The 20,700-nt window shown below is 33.8% G+C and overlaps 2 protein-coding genes across 2 annotated transcripts; both read left to right on the forward strand.

Annotated features, from left to right (window-relative positions):
• The first annotated feature begins 1,850 nt into the window (after window positions 1–1,850).
• LOC137822684 (extensin-like) lies at window positions 1,851–2,435 on the forward strand. Its single transcript, XM_068627633.1, has one exon. It carries the CDS (start codon window positions 1,851–1,853, stop codon window positions 2,433–2,435), a length of 585 nt encoding a protein of 194 aa, XP_068483734.1.
• An 8,439-nt stretch (window positions 2,436–10,874) lies between these two features.
• LOC137810412 (extensin-3-like) lies at window positions 10,875–12,305 on the forward strand. The gene has a single exon (XM_068611656.1). It carries the CDS (start codon window positions 10,935–10,937, stop codon window positions 11,949–11,951), a length of 1,017 nt encoding a protein of 338 aa, XP_068467757.1. The 5' UTR covers window positions 10,875–10,934; the 3' UTR covers window positions 11,952–12,305.
• Window positions 12,306–20,700: the final 8,395 nt, after the last annotated feature.

Raw genomic sequence — 20,700 nt, forward strand, 5'->3', positions numbered from 1 at the left:
TAATAAGTAATATAACTTTACATAAATTTACTCAGTCAATCTAAATTTCTAGACTCGGCAATTTTGTATTACAATAACCCTGCCTGAGCTTTCAGTCCACCATTTACTCTAATGGCTTTAAAATAAGATCACTTGGTTGGGAATATCCATTAAAGCTCATACTTTGCTATAATGTTTTTGATCATATAACCTTAAATAGAAAAAAAATACTTTACATTTTAAGTGTCCCCATATAACTGCAGAGTTGTAACCCGTTATTTTATTTATTTATTTATAACCAGTGATTATACTCACCCTATACATAATAATAATAATATTGCTATAATTAGTTGTTTTATTATCAACAATTAAAAAATGAAATAAGTAGTAGAGTTACTTCATCCAGTACAATCTAGCGAAAAACACAATAAGAACAGAGTAAAAATAAATCCCAGCAACATTGCAAATTTTATGGATCCTTACAACTTGAATAAATTCTTTGAGAAATTATCTCACAAAATACAAAAAAGTTGTTAAGTCCATGACAGCACATTTATTTAAAATCTCTTTCATTTTCCTTCATTACAAATGTTTCGTCTTACACTACACTTAAAAAATAACACTAGTTTTAGATACCAGAATAATTAGTCACTATTGTACTACTTGATAGTCAAAAGGCCGACTAGACGACTAAGCTGACTAGACGACAAGACACAAAGCTAAATACATAATTAGGGATAAACAAGCCAACTTAAGTGATAAGCACGGTTAAAGCACAATTGGACCTTCGCTTGGACCCTAAAGCAGGCCCATAACAGCCATAGTCCATCTAGAGCAGTATAAATAGCAGAAGAAGCACAACACCCAAGGTAACTATTCACTCCCCACTCTTCTGGTACTTAGCTCTCGGTCTGACTTGATCGTCGGAGTGTCTTCGCAGGTACTCCCCCATCGTGTCCAGGCCGAAGACCTAGCTAAAAGAAGACTAACCGAAAGGTCGGAAAGACGAGAAGAACATCACAAGAGGAAGTGTTCTGCGGGGTTTAGATCTTGTAGGAACAACTATATTATTAAATTATAAACTATTTTATAAATTAAAGAATTATTGATATTCAAAATAATTTTTATTATTAATAAAAATTTATAAAATATAACCTTTAGCTACCAAGATTTTAGCTATTAACTACTTAAGTTTTATGTTCTAAATTAGTGTCTATTAGTTTTTTAAAAACTAATTTAAAATCTAAAATATTAGTATCTAAAATTTTAATAACTAATTTAGATATCAATTTAGAAATTATTTTATAATATTTTATTAATAATACAAAACAAATTTTAATACCACTAATTTTATTTAATATATTTTTAGTGATAGTGTGAACATACTATTATTAGTTGTTTCACTAGTGTTGCATTATTTTGATGGATAATGTCATATCAAGTGGTAGAGAAAGTTGCAAATGTTTCTCATTCAACATAGAAAGTAATTATATTGTAAGGAAAAGAAATAGATTATATAATTAATCTGGGCAGGTTTAGCAATCTCACTTCATAATCTGTTTCACACAAAGACTTTTTGCCCATTAACCTAGTCCAATGTTTGATCAAATCTTGGGAGTACTTGTTCAGACATGACATCACCAACTTCCTTAAGCTTATTGACTTTGTTGAGTTCAAGTTGAAATAAAAAAGAATGAAAAGAAATGGTAGGGTGCATCAAGCTACAAAAATCTGGTTTATTATATTGTAAAACAATGAAGCCATAATAATTAAGAAATGATCCAAGTTATGATGGAAGTTGCCATGACTAGTATATAAGGGTTTACCATCCTTACTTGCCTTCCAATCAAGTAAAGCTCAAATTCATAAGCATGGAAAACTCAGGTGAGAAGAGGCACTTGCCTCCACTTATCTATGCTCTGTTGTTTTGCATAGTTTCTACCATCGCTGCTGCTGACAACTATCCTTACTATGGAGGCCAACCATACTACAATCCTTATCAACCCAAATACCCTCCATATGAATACAAGCCACCACCATATGAATACAAGCCACCACCATATAACTACAAACCTCCTCCATATGAATACAAGCCACCATCATATAACTACAAACCTCCTCCATATGAATACAAGCCACCACCATATAACTACAAACCTCCTCCATATGAATACAAGCCACCACCATATGAATACAAGCCTCCTCCATATGAATACAAGCCACCACCATATAACTACAAACCTCCTCCATATGAATACAAGCCACCATCATATGGTTATAAACCTCCATACAACAGCTATTCACCTCCTCCGTACGAGTACAAGCCACCATCATATGGTTATAAACCTCCATACAACAGCTATTCCCCTCCTCCCTACGAATACAAGCCACCATCATATGGCTATAAACCTCCTTCATATGGATACAAGCCACCACTATCTCCTCCATATAAGTAGAAATCTCCTCCATCTCTCTCGCCTCCTACACCGTTACTGCAAGTCTTCACCTCCGCCACCTCTTCCATGCATTACTGCGAGTCTTCACCTCTACAACCATATTATTTCGTGTATACCTCACCCCTGTCACTCGAGTATTATTAAGTAAGGGTTTTAAGATATTTGAAGTTTTCAATTAAATAAGATTCAACATTGTCGCAGTTTGTTGGCCAACCTTCGTTAATAACACATGGTCTGCGCTATAGCAAGAGCCATGCATGTTATGGATGTACCCATGTTTCACTGTTATATACGTATCAATGATCAGTGTAATTTTATAATTAGGTTTGTTTTAATTTCTGTTATCGAATTCCAATAGTTTCATATTTTGTCATTGGTTGGTGTTTCCATTTCCTTCTCTGTATAACTTGGTTTTATCAAAATCTGTGTAACCAAAAGAAGTGAAATTGCTCTTTCTCTTCTCTTTATGCATATTATGCGAAATACAAACACGTATGCCCTTTGAAATATTGCCGTATGTACACCTATCTCATGTACCATCCACTTGAATGACATTTTAGATTTTTTTAAAGTGTGTAATTAAAAAAATAAAACAATTAAAATATTAATTTATTAGATGTTGGGTGTATATTTGTATTGTGGATGAATGATTTTTTTTATTAGCAATGAGTTAATATAATAAAAAAAAATATTTTAGGGTATCCTAACCTTATACATAAGTCGCTTCTAATTTAAACAATCATGAATACAAAATAAACTAAGTAATACACCACTTATAACTCAAGATTCTATGTAAGCATAAAACGAATCCACTTTGCTGTGGCTATAAATTAACAATTGAAAATAGCTATAAATTTAAAGGAGTGATTGGATTTTTTTATTGATTAGGTGTATTTGAATTTTTTCCATTGAGTATTGGATTGAGATTTAGAAAGATTACATAGTTTTATAGATTTCAACATGTTATGACTTATTAAATATATTGTTTTAAAATAAGTGAAAATATTTTATGCACTATTTATTAGAAAGAAGACTGTAAACTTTTAGAAAATATTTAAAATTATAAGAGCTAATAGAAAGATAGTAGAAATGATGGTTGAATAAAGAAAACCAGAGCAATTTTTTTTAATCTATTAAGAGTTTATATATAGATTGTAGTTTCATATTTTCGTGTAATATTAGTATCTTGTTTTTTTTCTTAAGTTTAACCAACAACAAAATTCAACAGAACAACATTACTTATTCATGAAAAAAGAGTTATGAACTATATATGAATGTCTATATTGCCTCTAAAAAGACAAATATTTCATTAAGTATTTTATATCTTACTAAAAAGTGACATAAAATTGATGTTAAAAATTAATTCATCAAATTTATAAACTTTTAATATCAATATTATTTTTATAAGTTGTAATATATTTTAATTAAATAATATCGAAATTTGTTGTTATTATTAAAAACTCTTGATAATATCAAATAGTATTATTGAGAATTGTTGATTAAATAATATACTATTTTTTATGTAAAAAATGGTTTCAAAATCCATCTTTAAAATTCTAATCAAATACTCTCTCTCAACTCTTAAACTATATAATATAAAAATAGATGTTAATCTGTTTCAAGTGCGCATATATACAAATATTACTAAAAAATATTTATATTTCAATTTGAGAAAAAGTGAAATTAAAATATTATACAGTATTAAAAAGAACATTTCACACCAGGTTTATTTCCATACAAAATAAAATAATATTTTAAAAATAAAATAATTTCTAAAATAGTATAACTTTTATTTTCTTTTTGAAATATTTTATGAAGAAAATAACCTTTTTTTTAAATAATTTTTTTTTATGTTAGGCATCATTATGTAACTTGAGATCTCAACTAGGCTGACACATTAAGTAACAACAATCATTTGTCATCACATAACAAAATATTATTAAAAAAAAAAATACAAAAATATGGGGAGACTAGACCAAAATTCATATGTTAACAAAAACGATACATAGGTAGACTATACCTATTCATAACAAAATTATAAGAACAAACTAGATGGAAGTCTATCTTACTAATAAAAAGATTCTTTATGAATAAATCCTAAATTAACCAACTTATCTGCAGACGCATTCGCTTCACGAAAAATATGAGTAATCCTAAACCTAATTTTTGCACAGTAATTAAGACAAGTATTCCATCGATTACGAATCATCCAAAAAACATTTGTAATAACAGTAAACGCAACAAAAACAAAAACAGAGTACTTCTTTTAATGTAAAAATAGTTTCTTATATTATATTTTTTTTTGGTGAAATTAAGTAAGAAAAATATATAGAAAATATAAAAGGATATATAAACATTTTTTAATAAGAAAATGAATATTGTTGAGAAAGAAGGTTAAATTCACATAGCACAATATGTCCTTTTCCAACATAAAAAGTCAGATACAAAAAGTTTTTAAAAAAGAAGATGAAGTATAAAAGACTAAGTAGCCAAACAACTTTAGAAACAAATACTTCTCCCTCATGTGATAGATAAGGAGAAGAAAAAACAAAAAATCTAAGTAAAAAAACCAGCAGACATTTTTTAAATATTTTATTAATCTAAGTGAAAAAGAACAAGCAAACATTGATACTCAATTTAAATATTTTATTATGTCATTCATACTTCATTAGAGTTTTTCTGCCTTGCAATACGTGTGTATCTTGGTATCCAATTGGTTATATTTTAAACAGAAATAAATTATGTTAGAGTGTTGCCGCCGCCGTGTCTACTGTGTCAAAGGCTATGTTTACACACATAAATTATTTTTTCAAGTTTGACCAGTTAGAAAGTGAAAATGAAAAGAAACAGAAAAATATGAAATTAATATATAGAAAGACGTTACTTTTAAAATACACCGATTTATAATATTTTAAACTTTTTCAATATTTAAAGTTTATAGTTTAAGAGTTGTAATCTCGAACAATTCATAATTCTAATATATAAACTTTTTAAAATCTTAGCTTCACAACATTATCTCGAGTGACAAGTACTTGGAGATACGTAATGAGTTTCTAAGTTGACATTTTTTGCATTTATTTACCATCCAAACATAAATTATATACTACTCAAATCAAACATGATTAAATAAGTAATTTAGAAGGTAAAAAACATGCATGTAAATAAACTATTCTTTTGCAATTTTTTTATAATTTTTATTTTATTGTATTACCTTACTTATATTGTTTTTATTTCTATTTTAGATTAGTCTAATACTTCTATTTATATTATTTTTATTGTTTTTTATTTATTTATTTATAAATAACTAATAAATTAAATGAACATAAACAATGTCCATACACATTAAACGTGTGTTAAATGTGTGATTTACTGTTTAAGTGTCAAAATAAAGTTTTCCTAAACATTATCATGCACACACACAAAATTGCTCAACCATGGTCTATTGGCCTGCTGCAGCTTGAACAAAACACACACCTATGTGGTCTAAGCATCTGCACCCAACTACCAGCAGAATGCTGCATACCAGAGAGCAACCACTTTTGTTGCTCTGCTACATTTAAAAACTCTGTTGCTCTTCTCCTCTGCTAAGGAATTTGTACTTGTTCTTCCTTTGGCCCATCGAATTTCTGCTTAGCTTTACACAACCTTCCATGCCTGCATATTTGCTGCCATTTCGCCTGCATCTACAAGACACCTTCCCCAACAGATTAAACCAGCACAAGTACATGTTGCATACACAAAAATGGCACACATAACGATAAAATCCTTTGTATACAAAGCATATTATCATCCAATCTAAAGCTTTCCTTTACATCTCCCACAAAACATACCTTTCCCAACCATCAAAAGCAATGATTGGATTAACATATAAATGAATACATGCTACAAATAAAACAAAATTCCAGCTGCCATAAAACATCTGGAAGTAACTAACTGCTAACACTGAATGTAGGAGTTGTTGTACAACTTTCTAGACAACATTAATCCTCCCAAGCATATGGAGAGCCTTAACTCTGTTCTTACAACTTAATGCCTAGTAAAAGTTGACTCATCCAAGTGCTTGTGAGTTTGAACTTTATCCACCCCATCATAGTTGTGTATGGCATTCACCAAGAAGTGCCACTTGTATATTGAATCCAGCAAAAACACATTGTGTTGTCATGGATTTCTGCCATTGGTATATTGAATTCAGCAAATACACATTATGCTGTCATGGATTTCCCCCTGCAAAAACAAATTCCTTATCTGCGCCTATGTTTTGGCCTTCACTCCCTTTACACAAATAATTTCCTCTTTTCAACACTACATACCTACCAAAGCAGCACAAATACCTTCCCTATTCCTTTATGATTACACTTCCTCTACCTTATACATATAAGAAACATTCTTATATGTTTACAAAAGTCCCCCCTTATGCTTACTTACACTATCCTACGATTAAAAGATTAATGCATCAAACTTCGTTTTTATATCTTTTGAACGTTAAATCTTTTGGGCTTTATTTATTTACCTTTCTCAGGCCTAATAAGCTCAGTTGTATGTAATAACTTTGTATATCAATTGTGCATGACAATGTATATGCATACAAGGAAAATAATAACAAAATTCTTCTCTCTTATCACGAGTGTACTATGTATTTGTCTTGTTTGTTGGGACACTCCAAGAAATGCAGAAACTCAAGATGGTATCAGATCGGGTCAAGTCTGTTATACTCCGTTGCCATGATTGTCGGTTACTTTGAATCTTTTCTTTCCTTCTTTTGCTTTTCTTGTGTTTTATCTCATGGTTGGACAACAAGATTCCAATAATGAATTCAAGAATGATCAACAAAATCCATCTATTGCTTACTACCTACATCCACAAGAAAACCTAACCATGATCATAGTCACGCCACATCTCGATTTTATCTCTTGGAGTAGAGTGATGGAGCGTGCATTAGTTTCGAAAAACAAGTTTAAATTCGTTATTGGAGAGGTACCGCGGAACCATTACGATACAAAAATCAGTAATGTGATGATATATATATATATATATATATATATATATATATATATATTCTTATATTTTGAAATGAGATGAAAACCATAAACTTTTTTAATTTATTTAAAATATTTAACCAAGAATATTTGAGAGAAAAAAATTAATACATGATTCAAATAACATGAATTTTATAAATTGTTTTATATTTTTAATATACATGTATTACCCTTAAGGTAGTAGTCATTAGATTAGATGCTAGGAGAGATTTGAGTAGCATTTGTATAAGTGAAATATAGAATCATAAGAACAAATGTATCTTTAAGAATGGGAGAGTAGTTTTTTGGAGGTTTTTACTTTACCTCAAATGAATTCCTAGTCTTAGGTTATGGCTAAGGAAAGATTGACAGATTTCTCTTATTTAGATTGGTGTTTGGATCCTCTGTGTTGTATGAAATATTAAGAATTGACGTTTTGTAGAATTTTTTTAATTATATGTCTAAGATTCTTATATTATTTTGTGCATGTTATTGTCTTTACAATTAATGAGGCTATGAAAAGAGATTGTGACTCTTAGATAAGTTAGTAGGGTTTAGGGTTTACATGTTTGAAGAAAGTGTACTCTCTTGTTGAATAGGCTTCATTGGGACTTGTTTTTGGGTGAGGGAAGTTGACTAGTAAATGTTATTGAGATTTTTTAGTTATTTTTAGTTGACTCGTAGTTATTTTTAGTTCATCATAACCATTTTCTATATAAAGGTTGGGACACACCCTTGAAGTGTCTCATTTTATTTTATTTATTTATTGTTATTAAGAAAAAACCTTAAAATAGTAGCATTATTAATTGTTTATACACTCAACCCTAAAACTTAACTTGAACTTCTATGTTATGGACAAACCTCCGTCGTTACATTCCTCTTTTCTTCTGGTAACTGGTGTTTCCCATTCTTGCACAAGTTCCCCTTATCATTATACCACTGTTTGCTCCAAAAGTTCTGCTAAAGACACAGCCTTGCAATATCGAAAATTCCCTAGCTACGAGTATTTTTATTTTTTTTCATCCATGAATAAAATTAAAATGATCATTTAAGGGATATCCAACAAACCGTATACAAAAGGAGTACAAACTATGGTGAAAAATACATTAAAACACTTAAAAAATACTACACCCTAACTGCAAAAAACCTCTAGCAGAGAAACCTCTGCTGTACCTTGGAAGAACCAAACCCGTCACCATACATTATGTACCCTTAACATTTAAACATTACAAGCTACATTACACACGAGCCAACAGTATTCTGCATAAGCCCATCCCCACCCCACCCAAGATACATCAGCTTTGTTTAACCAACAACAGAACAATAAACCCCTAACAACACTACATACCCCTGAAGAGGTAAGTTACAAAACTCCATCATGCAGAAAAACATACCCAATACAAAGGAAAACACAACAACAGCCTTATGCAGGCAACACCATTATACATTGTTCTGTTGCCTACTAAGCTCTCATACTCAGATTCGGTACCTGCACAGAGAAGCTCCCAAGTTCTTGGACACATTGCTGCATATAAAATTATAGGATAAGATTACCTCCCTGCACATTTCCATGACTATACCTCCATTCACCACCCAGCACCTCACCTTTCATGTATACAACTTTGCATCAGTTTACCAAAGACATAATGCACCCTTTCCATTCCTTTTCCAGAAGCTATTTCACCCTACACGCCTTCTCTCCTCCATCCCACAACTATATAAACCCCCCTACTATAATATTTTCTTTACAAGTGATTTAAGACACACCTTAGGTTTTATACACCACTATGAGAAACTGAAGTATGCTAACCTTATAACCAAACCTTTAATTGTGGTGAAAATCTATTTCTAGTCTACTCTTCCATTTTTAAATAACCTTATTTCTTTGTTTACAAATCTCTTCAACTAGTACACTTTACACACTGCCCCATATTCTATTCACATAAGCTGATTCCTTATGTAGTCTAAAAGACAAAATGTGGTTTTGCCAAACTATGACCAACCGAGACCACTCAAATTCACTGAAAGCATGGACACCAAACATGCCAAACTTCCTACACTTAAAAAATAAGTGACTATTTACGAGTATGGCTACCCTAAATAGTTAGTTTTTACATGCAATTTAATATCCATAAAATAGATCTACCGTTTAACGATTTCAGCAAGACCATGTTCATTTTTCTTTTTAAAATTTGTTTAGGAATTGTAAATCATTTTCGTGTTCAAACATAATGGCTCAATACTGTTTCTTCCACAGAAGCAGTAGTGATAAAATAACTTCTCATAAAATCCCTAGTTCTTCAATGATCTCATATTTAACAGTAATTTGTTTTCGACAATTATGTATCTTTAAATACTAATATGAGATCAATGAAATTCCTTTAGTTGTCGGCAAATTAATGGTTGAAAGTCTAACTAAAGGACTTTGTCAACCATTATGTTCGTTCGTCTGCAATGGTGCATACAGCATTGATATCCAAAATCACACGACTTTGATAATATAAGAAAATGCTTTGCCTTGCCCTATTATGAAGTAACAATTTTAACATCGGCCACCTAATATCAATAACATATGATAATTACTGCATATGACTAATTATAAATGAATTGATCAAATAAACTGATCACAAGAGGTTCTAACTGCAGAATTTGCAATCTGGTTGACAGAATGTAATAGGAATTAATCACAAGAGTTTTGACTAATATAGCTAATTTACTTAAACTGAGAAAAACAATAAGGAGAATGAGAGTGATAGAGATCTGGTAGTTAGAAAGGCTAATCAGATTAACACAAGTCAAGCAAGCAATATGTTATTTTAAGTAATGAACTAGTTGCCTTAATCCTAATGGATCATTAACAAAATAGGATTTATGTTACAAGTAAACTAATTAAACAAGTAAATAAGTAATATAACATTACAGAAATTTACTCAGTCAATCTAAATTTCTAGACTCGGCAATTTTTTGTTACAATAACCATGCTTGAGCTTTTAGTCCTGACTCCATTTACTATAATGGCTTTAAATAAGATCAGTCTTGGTTGGAAATATCCATTAAAGCTAATGATACTTAGTTGTTCTGTTGCATTATTTTGATGGATAATATAATATCAAGTGGTATAGAAAGTTGCAAAAGTTTCACATTGATCATAGAAAGTAGTTATATTAAGATATATATTATATAATTAATTGGGCAGGTTTCACTTCATAATCTGTTTGACACAGTTTTGGCAGCCTATTCCAATGTTTGATCAAATCTTGGGAGTACTTGTTCAGATATGACATCACCAACTTCCTTTAGTTTATTGACTTTGTTGAGTTCAAGTTGAAATAAAAAAGGATAATAATTAAGAAATGATCCGAGTTATGATGGAAGCTGGTATGACTAGTATATAAGGGATTACAATACTTACTTGCCTACCAACCAACTAAAGCAGAAATTCATAAGTGTATCTTCTTGCAAGGCACAGACCAAGGAAGTAAGTATGGAAAGCTCAGGTGAGGCGAGGCACTTGCCTCCACTCATCTATGCTCTGCTGTTCTGCATAATTTCTAGCATTGCTGCTGCTGATAACCATCCTTACTATGGAGGCCAACCATACTCTAATCCATATCAAACATCACCTCCCTACTATTACAAACCACCTCCTTATCAACCCAAATACCCTCCATATGAGTACAAATCTCCACCTCCTTATCAACCCAAATACCCTCCATATGAATACAAATCTCCACCTCCTTATGAACCCAAATACCCTCCATATTATGAACCAAAATACCCTCCTTACAAATCACCTCCTTATGAACCCAAATATGTCTACAAATCACCTCCACCACCTCCTTATGTCTACAAATCACCCCCACCACCTCCTTATGTCTACAAATCGCCTCCACCACCTCCTTATGTCTACAAATCGCCTCCACCACCTCCTTATGTCTACAAATCACCTCCACCACCTCCTTATCTCTACAAATCACCTCCACCACCTCCTTATGTCTACAAATCACCTCCACCACCACCATACATTTATAAGTCTCCTCCATATTACTACAAACCTCCTCCATATGAATACAAGCCACCACCATATAACTACAAACCTCCTCCATATGAATACAAGCCACCACCATATAACTACAAACCTCCTCCATATGAATACAAGCCACCACCATATAACTACAAACCTCCATACAACAACTACTCCCCTCCTCCATATGAATACAAGCCACCACCATATGTTTATAAACCTCCATACAACAACTATTCACCTCCTCCGTACGAGTACAAGCCACCACCATATGTTTACAAACCTCCATACAACAACTATTCCCCTCCTCCGTACGAATACAAGCCACCACCATATGTTTACAAACCTCCATACAACAACTATTCCCCTCCTCCGTACGAATACAAGCCACCACCATATGTTTATAAACCTCCATACAACAACTATTCACCTCCTCCATATGGATACAAGCCACCATCATCTCCTCCATATAAGTAAAAATTTCCACCGTCTCTCTCGCCTCCTACACCGTTACGTCTGTAATCCAACTCCTTCTCTATCACCTTCACCACCTCTTCCATGTACATTACTGCGAGTCTTCACCTCCACCAACATATTATTTCGTCTATACCTCACCCCTGTCACTCGAGTATTAAGTTAGGGGTTTAAGCTATTTGAAGCAATTAAATAAGATTCAACATTGTCGCAGTTTGTTGGCCAAGCTTTGTTAATAATATATGGTCTGCGCTATAGCAAGAGCCATACATGGTCTGCACCAGTTTATCATTTTTCAAAAAAAATTCATATCGTTACATGTATCCCTATTTCAATAAAAGATTATTTGTCCTTCTATTTTTAACTTCTATAATACAACAATTGAACAAGATATACGACTCTGATATATAAACTTATTTCTAAAATCAACTTCTGAATATCTGGAGTGACAACTAGTTGAAGAGAGAAAATGAGTTCCTGATTTGATCTTTTCCGCATTTATTTACCATCCAAACATAAATTATATACTACTCAAATCAAACTTTTTTTTTTCACCGAATAATAAATAAAATTAAAAGAAACACGTGTCCTAACCTTTATACAAAAATGACAAAAATATTTATATGATCCTAACTAATTTAAGTAGAAATGCAAAACATATTATCTATGAAGTTCAGACACACCTTTTAAATGGCGTGTCGGTGTCCGATACGAGTATCGAACACAAACACTCGTATGACATCTGTAGGACATGTATCCGTGAAGTGTCCAATTTAAAAAGTATTTGTTAGATTTCTGACAATTCTAGTATAATTCTAACACAATTTTAAAAAAGAAAAATACATTAATTTTCTAAAAATTCAAATTTTATTATATAAGTTGTTATTATGATTATAAAAATAAGAAACAAATCCTCGTGAACCAGTCATGAAAAACATCTTTCTGTTCCAAAAAATAATCTGGAACATACTTGTGCACATAAATCTATATTGTCAATTTATATAATTCATAATTATATAATATATAGATTCGTATCCCCGTGTCCTACATTTTAGAGATTTTATGTATCTTCGTGTCCGTGTTATATCAGTATCCGTGTCAGTGTCTTTGCTACATAACATATTAGACATATTAATTTTACTGTTATGAAAGTCATCCCAGCCAGATACATGCTTACAAACTAGATCTAACAAACATAATAAGCAAAATTCAACGGCTCAAAAATCCAGATAGGTGTGCTTACTCCTTTTATATGTAAAATTAGGTGACCCATCTCTGATCATTTGCTCAACAATAACAACACTTCTCAGTAAACATGCAACATGCTCTTTAACATTCCTTCATTCTACACAGCTAAAAGAGAAAAACAAGATCGTTTCTATAATAATATGCAATAAGATAACTTCTCCATCTTTACCTACAGTTCCTCTCACCCCAATTTTGCACCATTATTGAGAGCATATTGAGGCTGTTTTATAGTTTTATTTTAAACTAACCTACATTGCTACCACTTTTTCACAACTAAACAACTATTTACCATCCAAATTGAACATTCGGTGCCTCTCTATCTTCTTCTATAGCAAGTCTTGTAATCATCATGCACCTCTCAACCTCACATTTCCATAATCAAACATGATTAAATAAGTAGGTAATTTAGAATGTAAAAAGTATGCATGCATATAAACTATTTGTTCTTACAACAAGGACCAAGAACACTTGAAACGGGTTAATCAAGACTAATCCTTCAATCTTGGGCTGAATACTGTCTTGGGCCGGGTACTTCTCTCCTTGATGGTGCTCTCGGCTTCTCCTCTCGGGTGGTGCTCTCGGCTGCTGCTCTCGGCTTCTCCTCTCGGCTTCTCCTCACAACAGGTGGGGGGTACCTGCAAGTCGCTCCGATGCCAAAGTCAGAAAAGGTTTAATGTTCATCAGATAAAATCACTCTTACCTTTTTCTTGTGTTGACCTCCTATTTATAGGGTTTCGTTGATGGGCCTTCAACAGTATTTTTGGACTTTCTTCTCACACCTCTTTATTACTTTTACACCCCCTTGTGCAAGTTCCTTATTTAAATTGGGCTTTATTATGATTTTTATTATCCTTTCAGGTTTCGGTTTAAACCTCTCGGTTTCAACCTTTTTCCCTTGTTTATTCAATGTTGTTCTCGGCCTAAACCTCTCGGTTTTAGCCTACCAGTACACTAGCCCCCGAGACAAAAATATTTTTATTTCAAGTTTTTAAAGAAATATTTGTGTCTTAATATAATATAATAATTTTTGACGTTTGATTTGATTTGATATGGAACGCTTTGATTTCTGCGCTTTATTTTGCTGAGTTTTTCATGACTTGACAGGAACTTGCTATTTTGACCGTTAGATGACATATGTTTGAATGGTGCCACATTGTTTATATCGTTTGAAATTCTAGGGTTTTGCCTGGGCTATAAATAGGTTTGCCATTGGGTTTTTTATAATTGTGTGAGCTTTGCTGCTGTTTAGAAGGAAGCATATTGTCAATCTTCGTTCAATTCTTGCGAAGGTAATGTCTCTTTCAAGTTCTTCTACTACTGATGAATTTTCAAGCGCGGGTGGTGAATCAACTGGCCGAGTGGTTCGAGAAGAAGTTCCTCCTGAGTCAAAATCTTCTTCTGCTACTCCATCTTGTATGAATGATTCAAGTGGGGCTCCTGCTGTTGATGTTCCACAAGAATTTGGATTTGTCGTACCCCAGAAAAACCTTCGTCCTGGTTATCAATGGGTCAATCCTAAAGTCCGAGAGTATTTCTCGAAGTATCGTTCTGCTAACGAACTTCGGAGTTTTCTTTCCCGTTCTCAAATTTATTATTCTGATATTGAAAATGATATCATTTCATTTCGGCGTGTTGGTGATGTTGATAATGTGTGTCATGGCCGAGAGGATGATAGCTATGAATTTTTTTATTTTTATGCTTGCTTTTTCAGAGATCTTCATATTCGATTGCCTTTGAACAATTTTCAAATGGGCGTTCTTAATTTTCTTAATGTTGCTCCTACTCAGCTTCATCCTAATGGTTGGGCTGCGATGCAAGCATTCAGTATTTTGTGTAAATTATTGTCACTTTCTCCTAGTCCTTCTGCATTTCTATACTATTATAGCTCTCGGCCTGGTAAACGGCCAGGGTGGCTATCCCTTATTAGCAAGTCCAATGTGTGTTTTCTTAAGCCTTTTACGTCGTCGTATAAGGATTTTAAAGGAAGTTTTTTCAAAATTCTAATAGAGCCACTAGGAAGAGAATATTTCTTTAATGGAAATTCTCCAAAATTTCCTCTGTATTGGACGAAAGATCCTGTGAAGTTTAACTCAATATCCTTTCATTCGATGGGTGTGGCCGATCGTCACGTTATTGAAGTTTTTAGTCGTTTCTCGTATCAAGTTCCCACTCGTGCTTTGCTTCAGTTGTATACTTCATCACATCCCCGAGAAGATCTTACTGGTATGTGGTTATTCCGCATTTTCTTGCTTTTTAGGATAAGTTTTTTAACTTTGCTAAATTTTTTATTGATTTCCAGCTCTGATGGCAAGTACTAATCCGAAAGCTCGATCTTACTTTTCGAAACTGCTTAACAAAGTGGGTGATGTTACTCCCCGACGCGAAAATGTGGTAAATCCTGTTGTGGAGGTAGAAAACGTGGAGCCAGTTGCTAATGTTGACGTGGTGGAACCGACAAGCAATGTTGATGTTGCTGGTCCTTCGTAGAAATCAAAGAAACGAGATAGGAGCAGCAAGAAGTCACACTCATCTTCTCGGCGCCATCGCCATAGTGGAAATGTTTCATGTGAACCTCTTCCCGAGACGATTTTTAGTGCTACGAATAAATATGCAAAATTCGTTCAAACATCTTTTAGTGAATCAACTTACAATATGCTGAAGAATATGGATGCTGCTTCATTAGCGGATTCTGTTATTGAATTATCAAGTAGAAATCTTTTGATTGGAAAAATGATGAAAGAGAAGAATGGAAACTGCGTGTCGTTGTCCGAATTTGAGAAGCTGAAGAATGATGTTGCTGAGTATAAGGATAGGATGAACTCTTTATCATTGGAATTAGAGAAGGTGACGAGACAGAAAGAACAACAAGAAATCGAAAATGAAGGTTTTGGAAAAGAAATTTCTGATTTGAAGAATGAAAACCTGAAATTTATAACGGAGAATGCTCAATTGTGCAAGGAGAATCAACTTTTGACCGAGAAGGTATCGGCGCTATCTTCTGCTAATGAATCTGACAAGAACACCATCAAACTTATGGATGAGAAGATTAATCAGCTAAAGACCAATGTTTTTGAAGCCGAAAGTTTTATATTTGAACAACACAAACTTGGCTTTGAGAAGGCTCTTCAACAAGCAAAATACTTTTATAAAATTCCTATTGATGAAGGTAATTTTGATGTTAAGAAGGACTTTTATAATGGTGAGCTAGTTCCTGCTAATGAGATTCCAGATAATGATGCTGAAGATATTAATATTGAAAATTAGGTATAGGGTTTTAAGGTTTAGTTTGTCGGATACTTCTCGGTTACTTGTGAAGAAGTATAATTGTTTTGGAATGCTAAGCTTGTTGGATATTTGCATTCGTGATGTAATTCCTTTTTTTGGGAACTTTTGTTAATATAAATGTTTAAGCTTTTGTGGTTATCATCGTAATTTTATCTTTTGTTATGTTCTGATAATTCTGTTATAATCGTTGAGGCTTGCTAGTTTTTGGGTTCTTTTGTTGAAAGCGTTAGAAATGCTAGAATTATTTGAGTTTACCTCTCGGTTTTAATGATTATTAATTTAAAGATGACATTTTGTTGGAGCATGAAGATATTGACTGTTATGACTTGGACCTTTCGGTTTTTTTTTTTTTTTTATTTAGTCAAAATTGTGAAGTATAAAATTATTAATAAAAAACCTTTAATTTATTAAGGTTGATTCATAATTGATATATTATTGACTGGAATATGCAACTGTCGGTTTAGTAATGTAAGTTGTACAAGTGACTTTCGATTTTTGGAATTGTGTTTTAGCTCTGATCTTTCGGTTTTCATGTGATTTGAAGATTTTCAAGAATGAGAATTATATTTATGTTTGTTCGGGAGGGATTTCACCTGTAATGAAAGCATCCAAGCCCGAAAAAATTATGTAAATCGATTCTCGGGTGGGATTTCACCTGGAATGAAAGCATCCAAACCCAAGAAAACTATGTAAATCTATTCTCGGGTGGGATTTCACCTGAAGTGAAAGCATCCAAAGCCGAGAGTTTATGTAGTTTTATTCTCGGGTGGGATTTCACCTGAAGTGAAAGCATCCAAGGCCGAGAGACGAAAAATGTATATGTACATAATGGAAGATAACAAAACGGATTGTTTCTTGAGAATTCCTCTTCATTATATGATAAGTAATTTACATCCATTCTAACTAAAATAAAATTTTAGATGACTTGCATTCCAGGTTCTCGGTATCATTTTCTCTTCCAAAGTTTCTAACCTATAAGCTCCATTTTGTAAGTTTTCTAGCACTCTAAAAGGTCCTTCCCAATTGGATGCCAATTTTCCATGTCGTGGATCCTTTCGAGCATCAGTTCGCATTCTCCACACCAGATCCCCTTCTTTAAAAGCCCTAAATCTGACTTTTGCATTAAATCTCTTCATTGCTCTTCGTTTGACTGCAGTCTCTTTTATTTTTGCTTTTTCTCTAAGTTCTTCAATAAGATCAAGATCGGTTCTCAAACACTCATTGTTGATATTCCAGTCTTCCATTTGTCTTCTTAATGTGGGTTCATTAACTTCTACTGGTAACATTGCGTCTGTTCCGTAAGTGAGATTGAACGGCGTTTCTCCAGTTGATGTTTGCGGTGTGCAACGATACGCCCATAAAATCTCCGGTAATTTCTCTGCCCATAATCCTTTAGCAGTCCCCAACCTCTTTTTTAATTGTCCAAGAATAACCTTGTTTGCGGCTTCAGCTTGTCCATTCGTTTGTGGATGTTCGACCTAAGTGGTTGTGGGCTTGATTCCCAAATCTGCATAAAATTCCATAAGTTTTTTGTCAATGAATTGTCGGCCATTGTCACTTACAATAGTATGTGGGATGCCGAATCGACATATTATATTTTTCCATATAAACGTTTGGACTTGCTGTGTCGTTATCTTTGTCAATGCTTCTGCTTCTATCCATTTTGTAAAGTAGTCTACAGCTACTATCATGAATTTTGTTTGGCCTCGTCCAAGTGGGAATGGGCCAAGTATATCAATTCCCCATTTTGCAAATGGCCATGGAGATATGATTTCTTGCAACTCCTGCGCTGGGGTATGATTTAAGCTCCCAAACTCTTGGCATTTTCTACATGTTTTGACATAAACTTCACAGTCCTCTCGGATTGTTGGCCAATAATAACCAGCTTGACAAACCTTTGTTGCCATTGTTCGAGCTCCACAATGCAGTCCACAAATTCCTTCATGAAGTTCTTTGACCACATACTCTGCTTGTTCTTTGGTCAAACATTTTAACAAGGGCACAGAGTATCCCCTTTTATATAGCTCATCACCAATTAAAATGAAATTGGCGACTTTCTTTGCTATTTTGACATCCGGCTGAACACCTTGCTCCTGGGTCTTTATGATTTCGATGTATGCGTTTATCTAGTCATCTTTGGTTGTTACAATATTGAAGCATTCGTCGAGACTAACTGTCAGATGACTGAGGGTTTGTTGTATGATGGAATTGTGTTGCACTTGTCTTTGTTGGCTTGCTAACTTAGACAATGAATCTGCTTTCATATTTAATTCTCTTGGAATGTATTTCATCTCGGCCTTGTTAAAACATTGCATAATATTTAAGACTTTATGATAATATTTCATTAACAAAGGGTCTTTTACCTGATACTCCCCGTGCACTTGTCCCACCGACAACTGTGAATCCGTTTTGCAAAGGACATTTTCCACTCCCATGTCTCTGGCTAATAACAATCCTGCAACAAGAGCTTCATATTCGGCCTGATTGTTGGATGTTTTGAACTCGAATTTGAGCGCCATTTCGACTTGGAAGTTATCGGGTCCTTCAAGTACTATTCCTGCTCCGCTTCCTCTTTTGCTTGACGCGCCATCTACATACAAAGTCCACTGGTCCTGTTGTGCTGATGTTGGCATCTGAATGATAAAATCTGATGATTCTGAAAGTATGGTCGAAGGCGTCTTGCAGCATACACTAATGTTAGGGCAACTCTCTCAACTTTGGGATATCTGGTTTCGGCATTTTGTAGGGTTCTACTCACAAAATATATCGGTTTCTGCTCTGGATTTTCTTGGATTAAAGCGGCTCCTATTGCTGCATTTGAAGTAGCTAAGTAGACTATGATGGGTTGATTGGGTATAGGTTTTACTAAAACTGGAGGTTCAGCCACCATGCTCTTTATTTGAGATAAAGCTTGCTCACATTGTTCACTCCACACAAAATTTTCAGATTTTTTCAACAAGTTTATAATCGGTTTAGTTTTCTCAGCCAATATTGGCAGAAATCTTGATAGTGAATTCAACTTCCCTACTAGCCTTTGTACTTCTTTTAGATTTTTGGTCTTCCCATCTGCATGATTGCCTCACATTTGTCAGGATTAGCTTCAATTCCTCTGTTTGTCAACATAAATCCCAAAAATTTTCCTCCTCTGACGCCGAAAACGCATTTTTCTGGATTAAGTCGAATATTGTATTTCCTTATTTGAGCAAACACTTCTTCAAGGTCTTCCAGGTGTTTCTGTATCTCATTTGATTTAACAACCATGTCATCAACATACACTTCTAGGTTCTTTCCAATCTGTTCTTTAAACACTTTATCCATCAATCTTTGGTATGTTGCCCCAGCATTCTTCAAGCCGAAAGGCATGACTTTATAACAACAATTTGCAACATCAGTGGTGAAAGCTGTTTTCGGGATATCAGGTGCATACATCTGTATTTGATTATACCCCGAATAAGCATCAAGGAAACTCATCATCTCTTGGCCAGATGCCCCATCAACTAGTCGGTCTATGTTAGGCAATGGATATGTGTCTTTCGGACAAGCTTTGTTCAAATCGGTGTAATCTGTACACATTCTCCATTGTCCACTTGGTTTTTTGACGAGTACCACATTAGACAACCACGTGGTATACTTAGCTTCTCGGATAAAACCAGCTTGTATTAACTTTTGAGTTTCTTCAATTGCTGCCTGTCGTCGTTCTTCTCCTAACTTTCTTCGCTTTTGAGATACTGGCTTTGCTTCCCGGCAAACAGATAATTTGTGACACATTACCTCTGGATCAATTCCAGGGATATCAGACGGCCGCCAGGCAAATAAATCCTTATTACTACGCAACAGTGTGATAAGTTTGCTAAGCAATTCATCAGGCATACTTCCACTGACATAAGTGCATTGTCTGTCGTCCTGGCCTAACAGTACTGCTGTCGTTTCTTCTTTTGGTTCCAGTCTTTCCTCATTCAATCTGGGATCCAAGTCCACCATGGCTACTATTTTTTCAGCCTCTTTATCCATCTTCAAATTCATTTTTAAACCTGCTGCATAACATTCGCGAGCATCTCTTTGATTGACATACACTGTAGCTATTTCTCCTTTTTCTGTTGGGAATTTCATGGCCAAATGTGGTGTTGACACGATTGCTCCTAACTTATTTAAGGAAGATCGTCCTAGCAACACATTGTATGATGTGGATGCGTCCACTACCAGATATCGGATTTTAATT

The sequence above is a fragment of the Phaseolus vulgaris genome, chromosome 11 (assembly GCF_000499845.2).
Source record: "Phaseolus vulgaris cultivar G19833 chromosome 11, P. vulgaris v2.0, whole genome shotgun sequence".
Taxonomy (NCBI): Eukaryota; Viridiplantae; Streptophyta; class Magnoliopsida; order Fabales; family Fabaceae; genus Phaseolus; species Phaseolus vulgaris.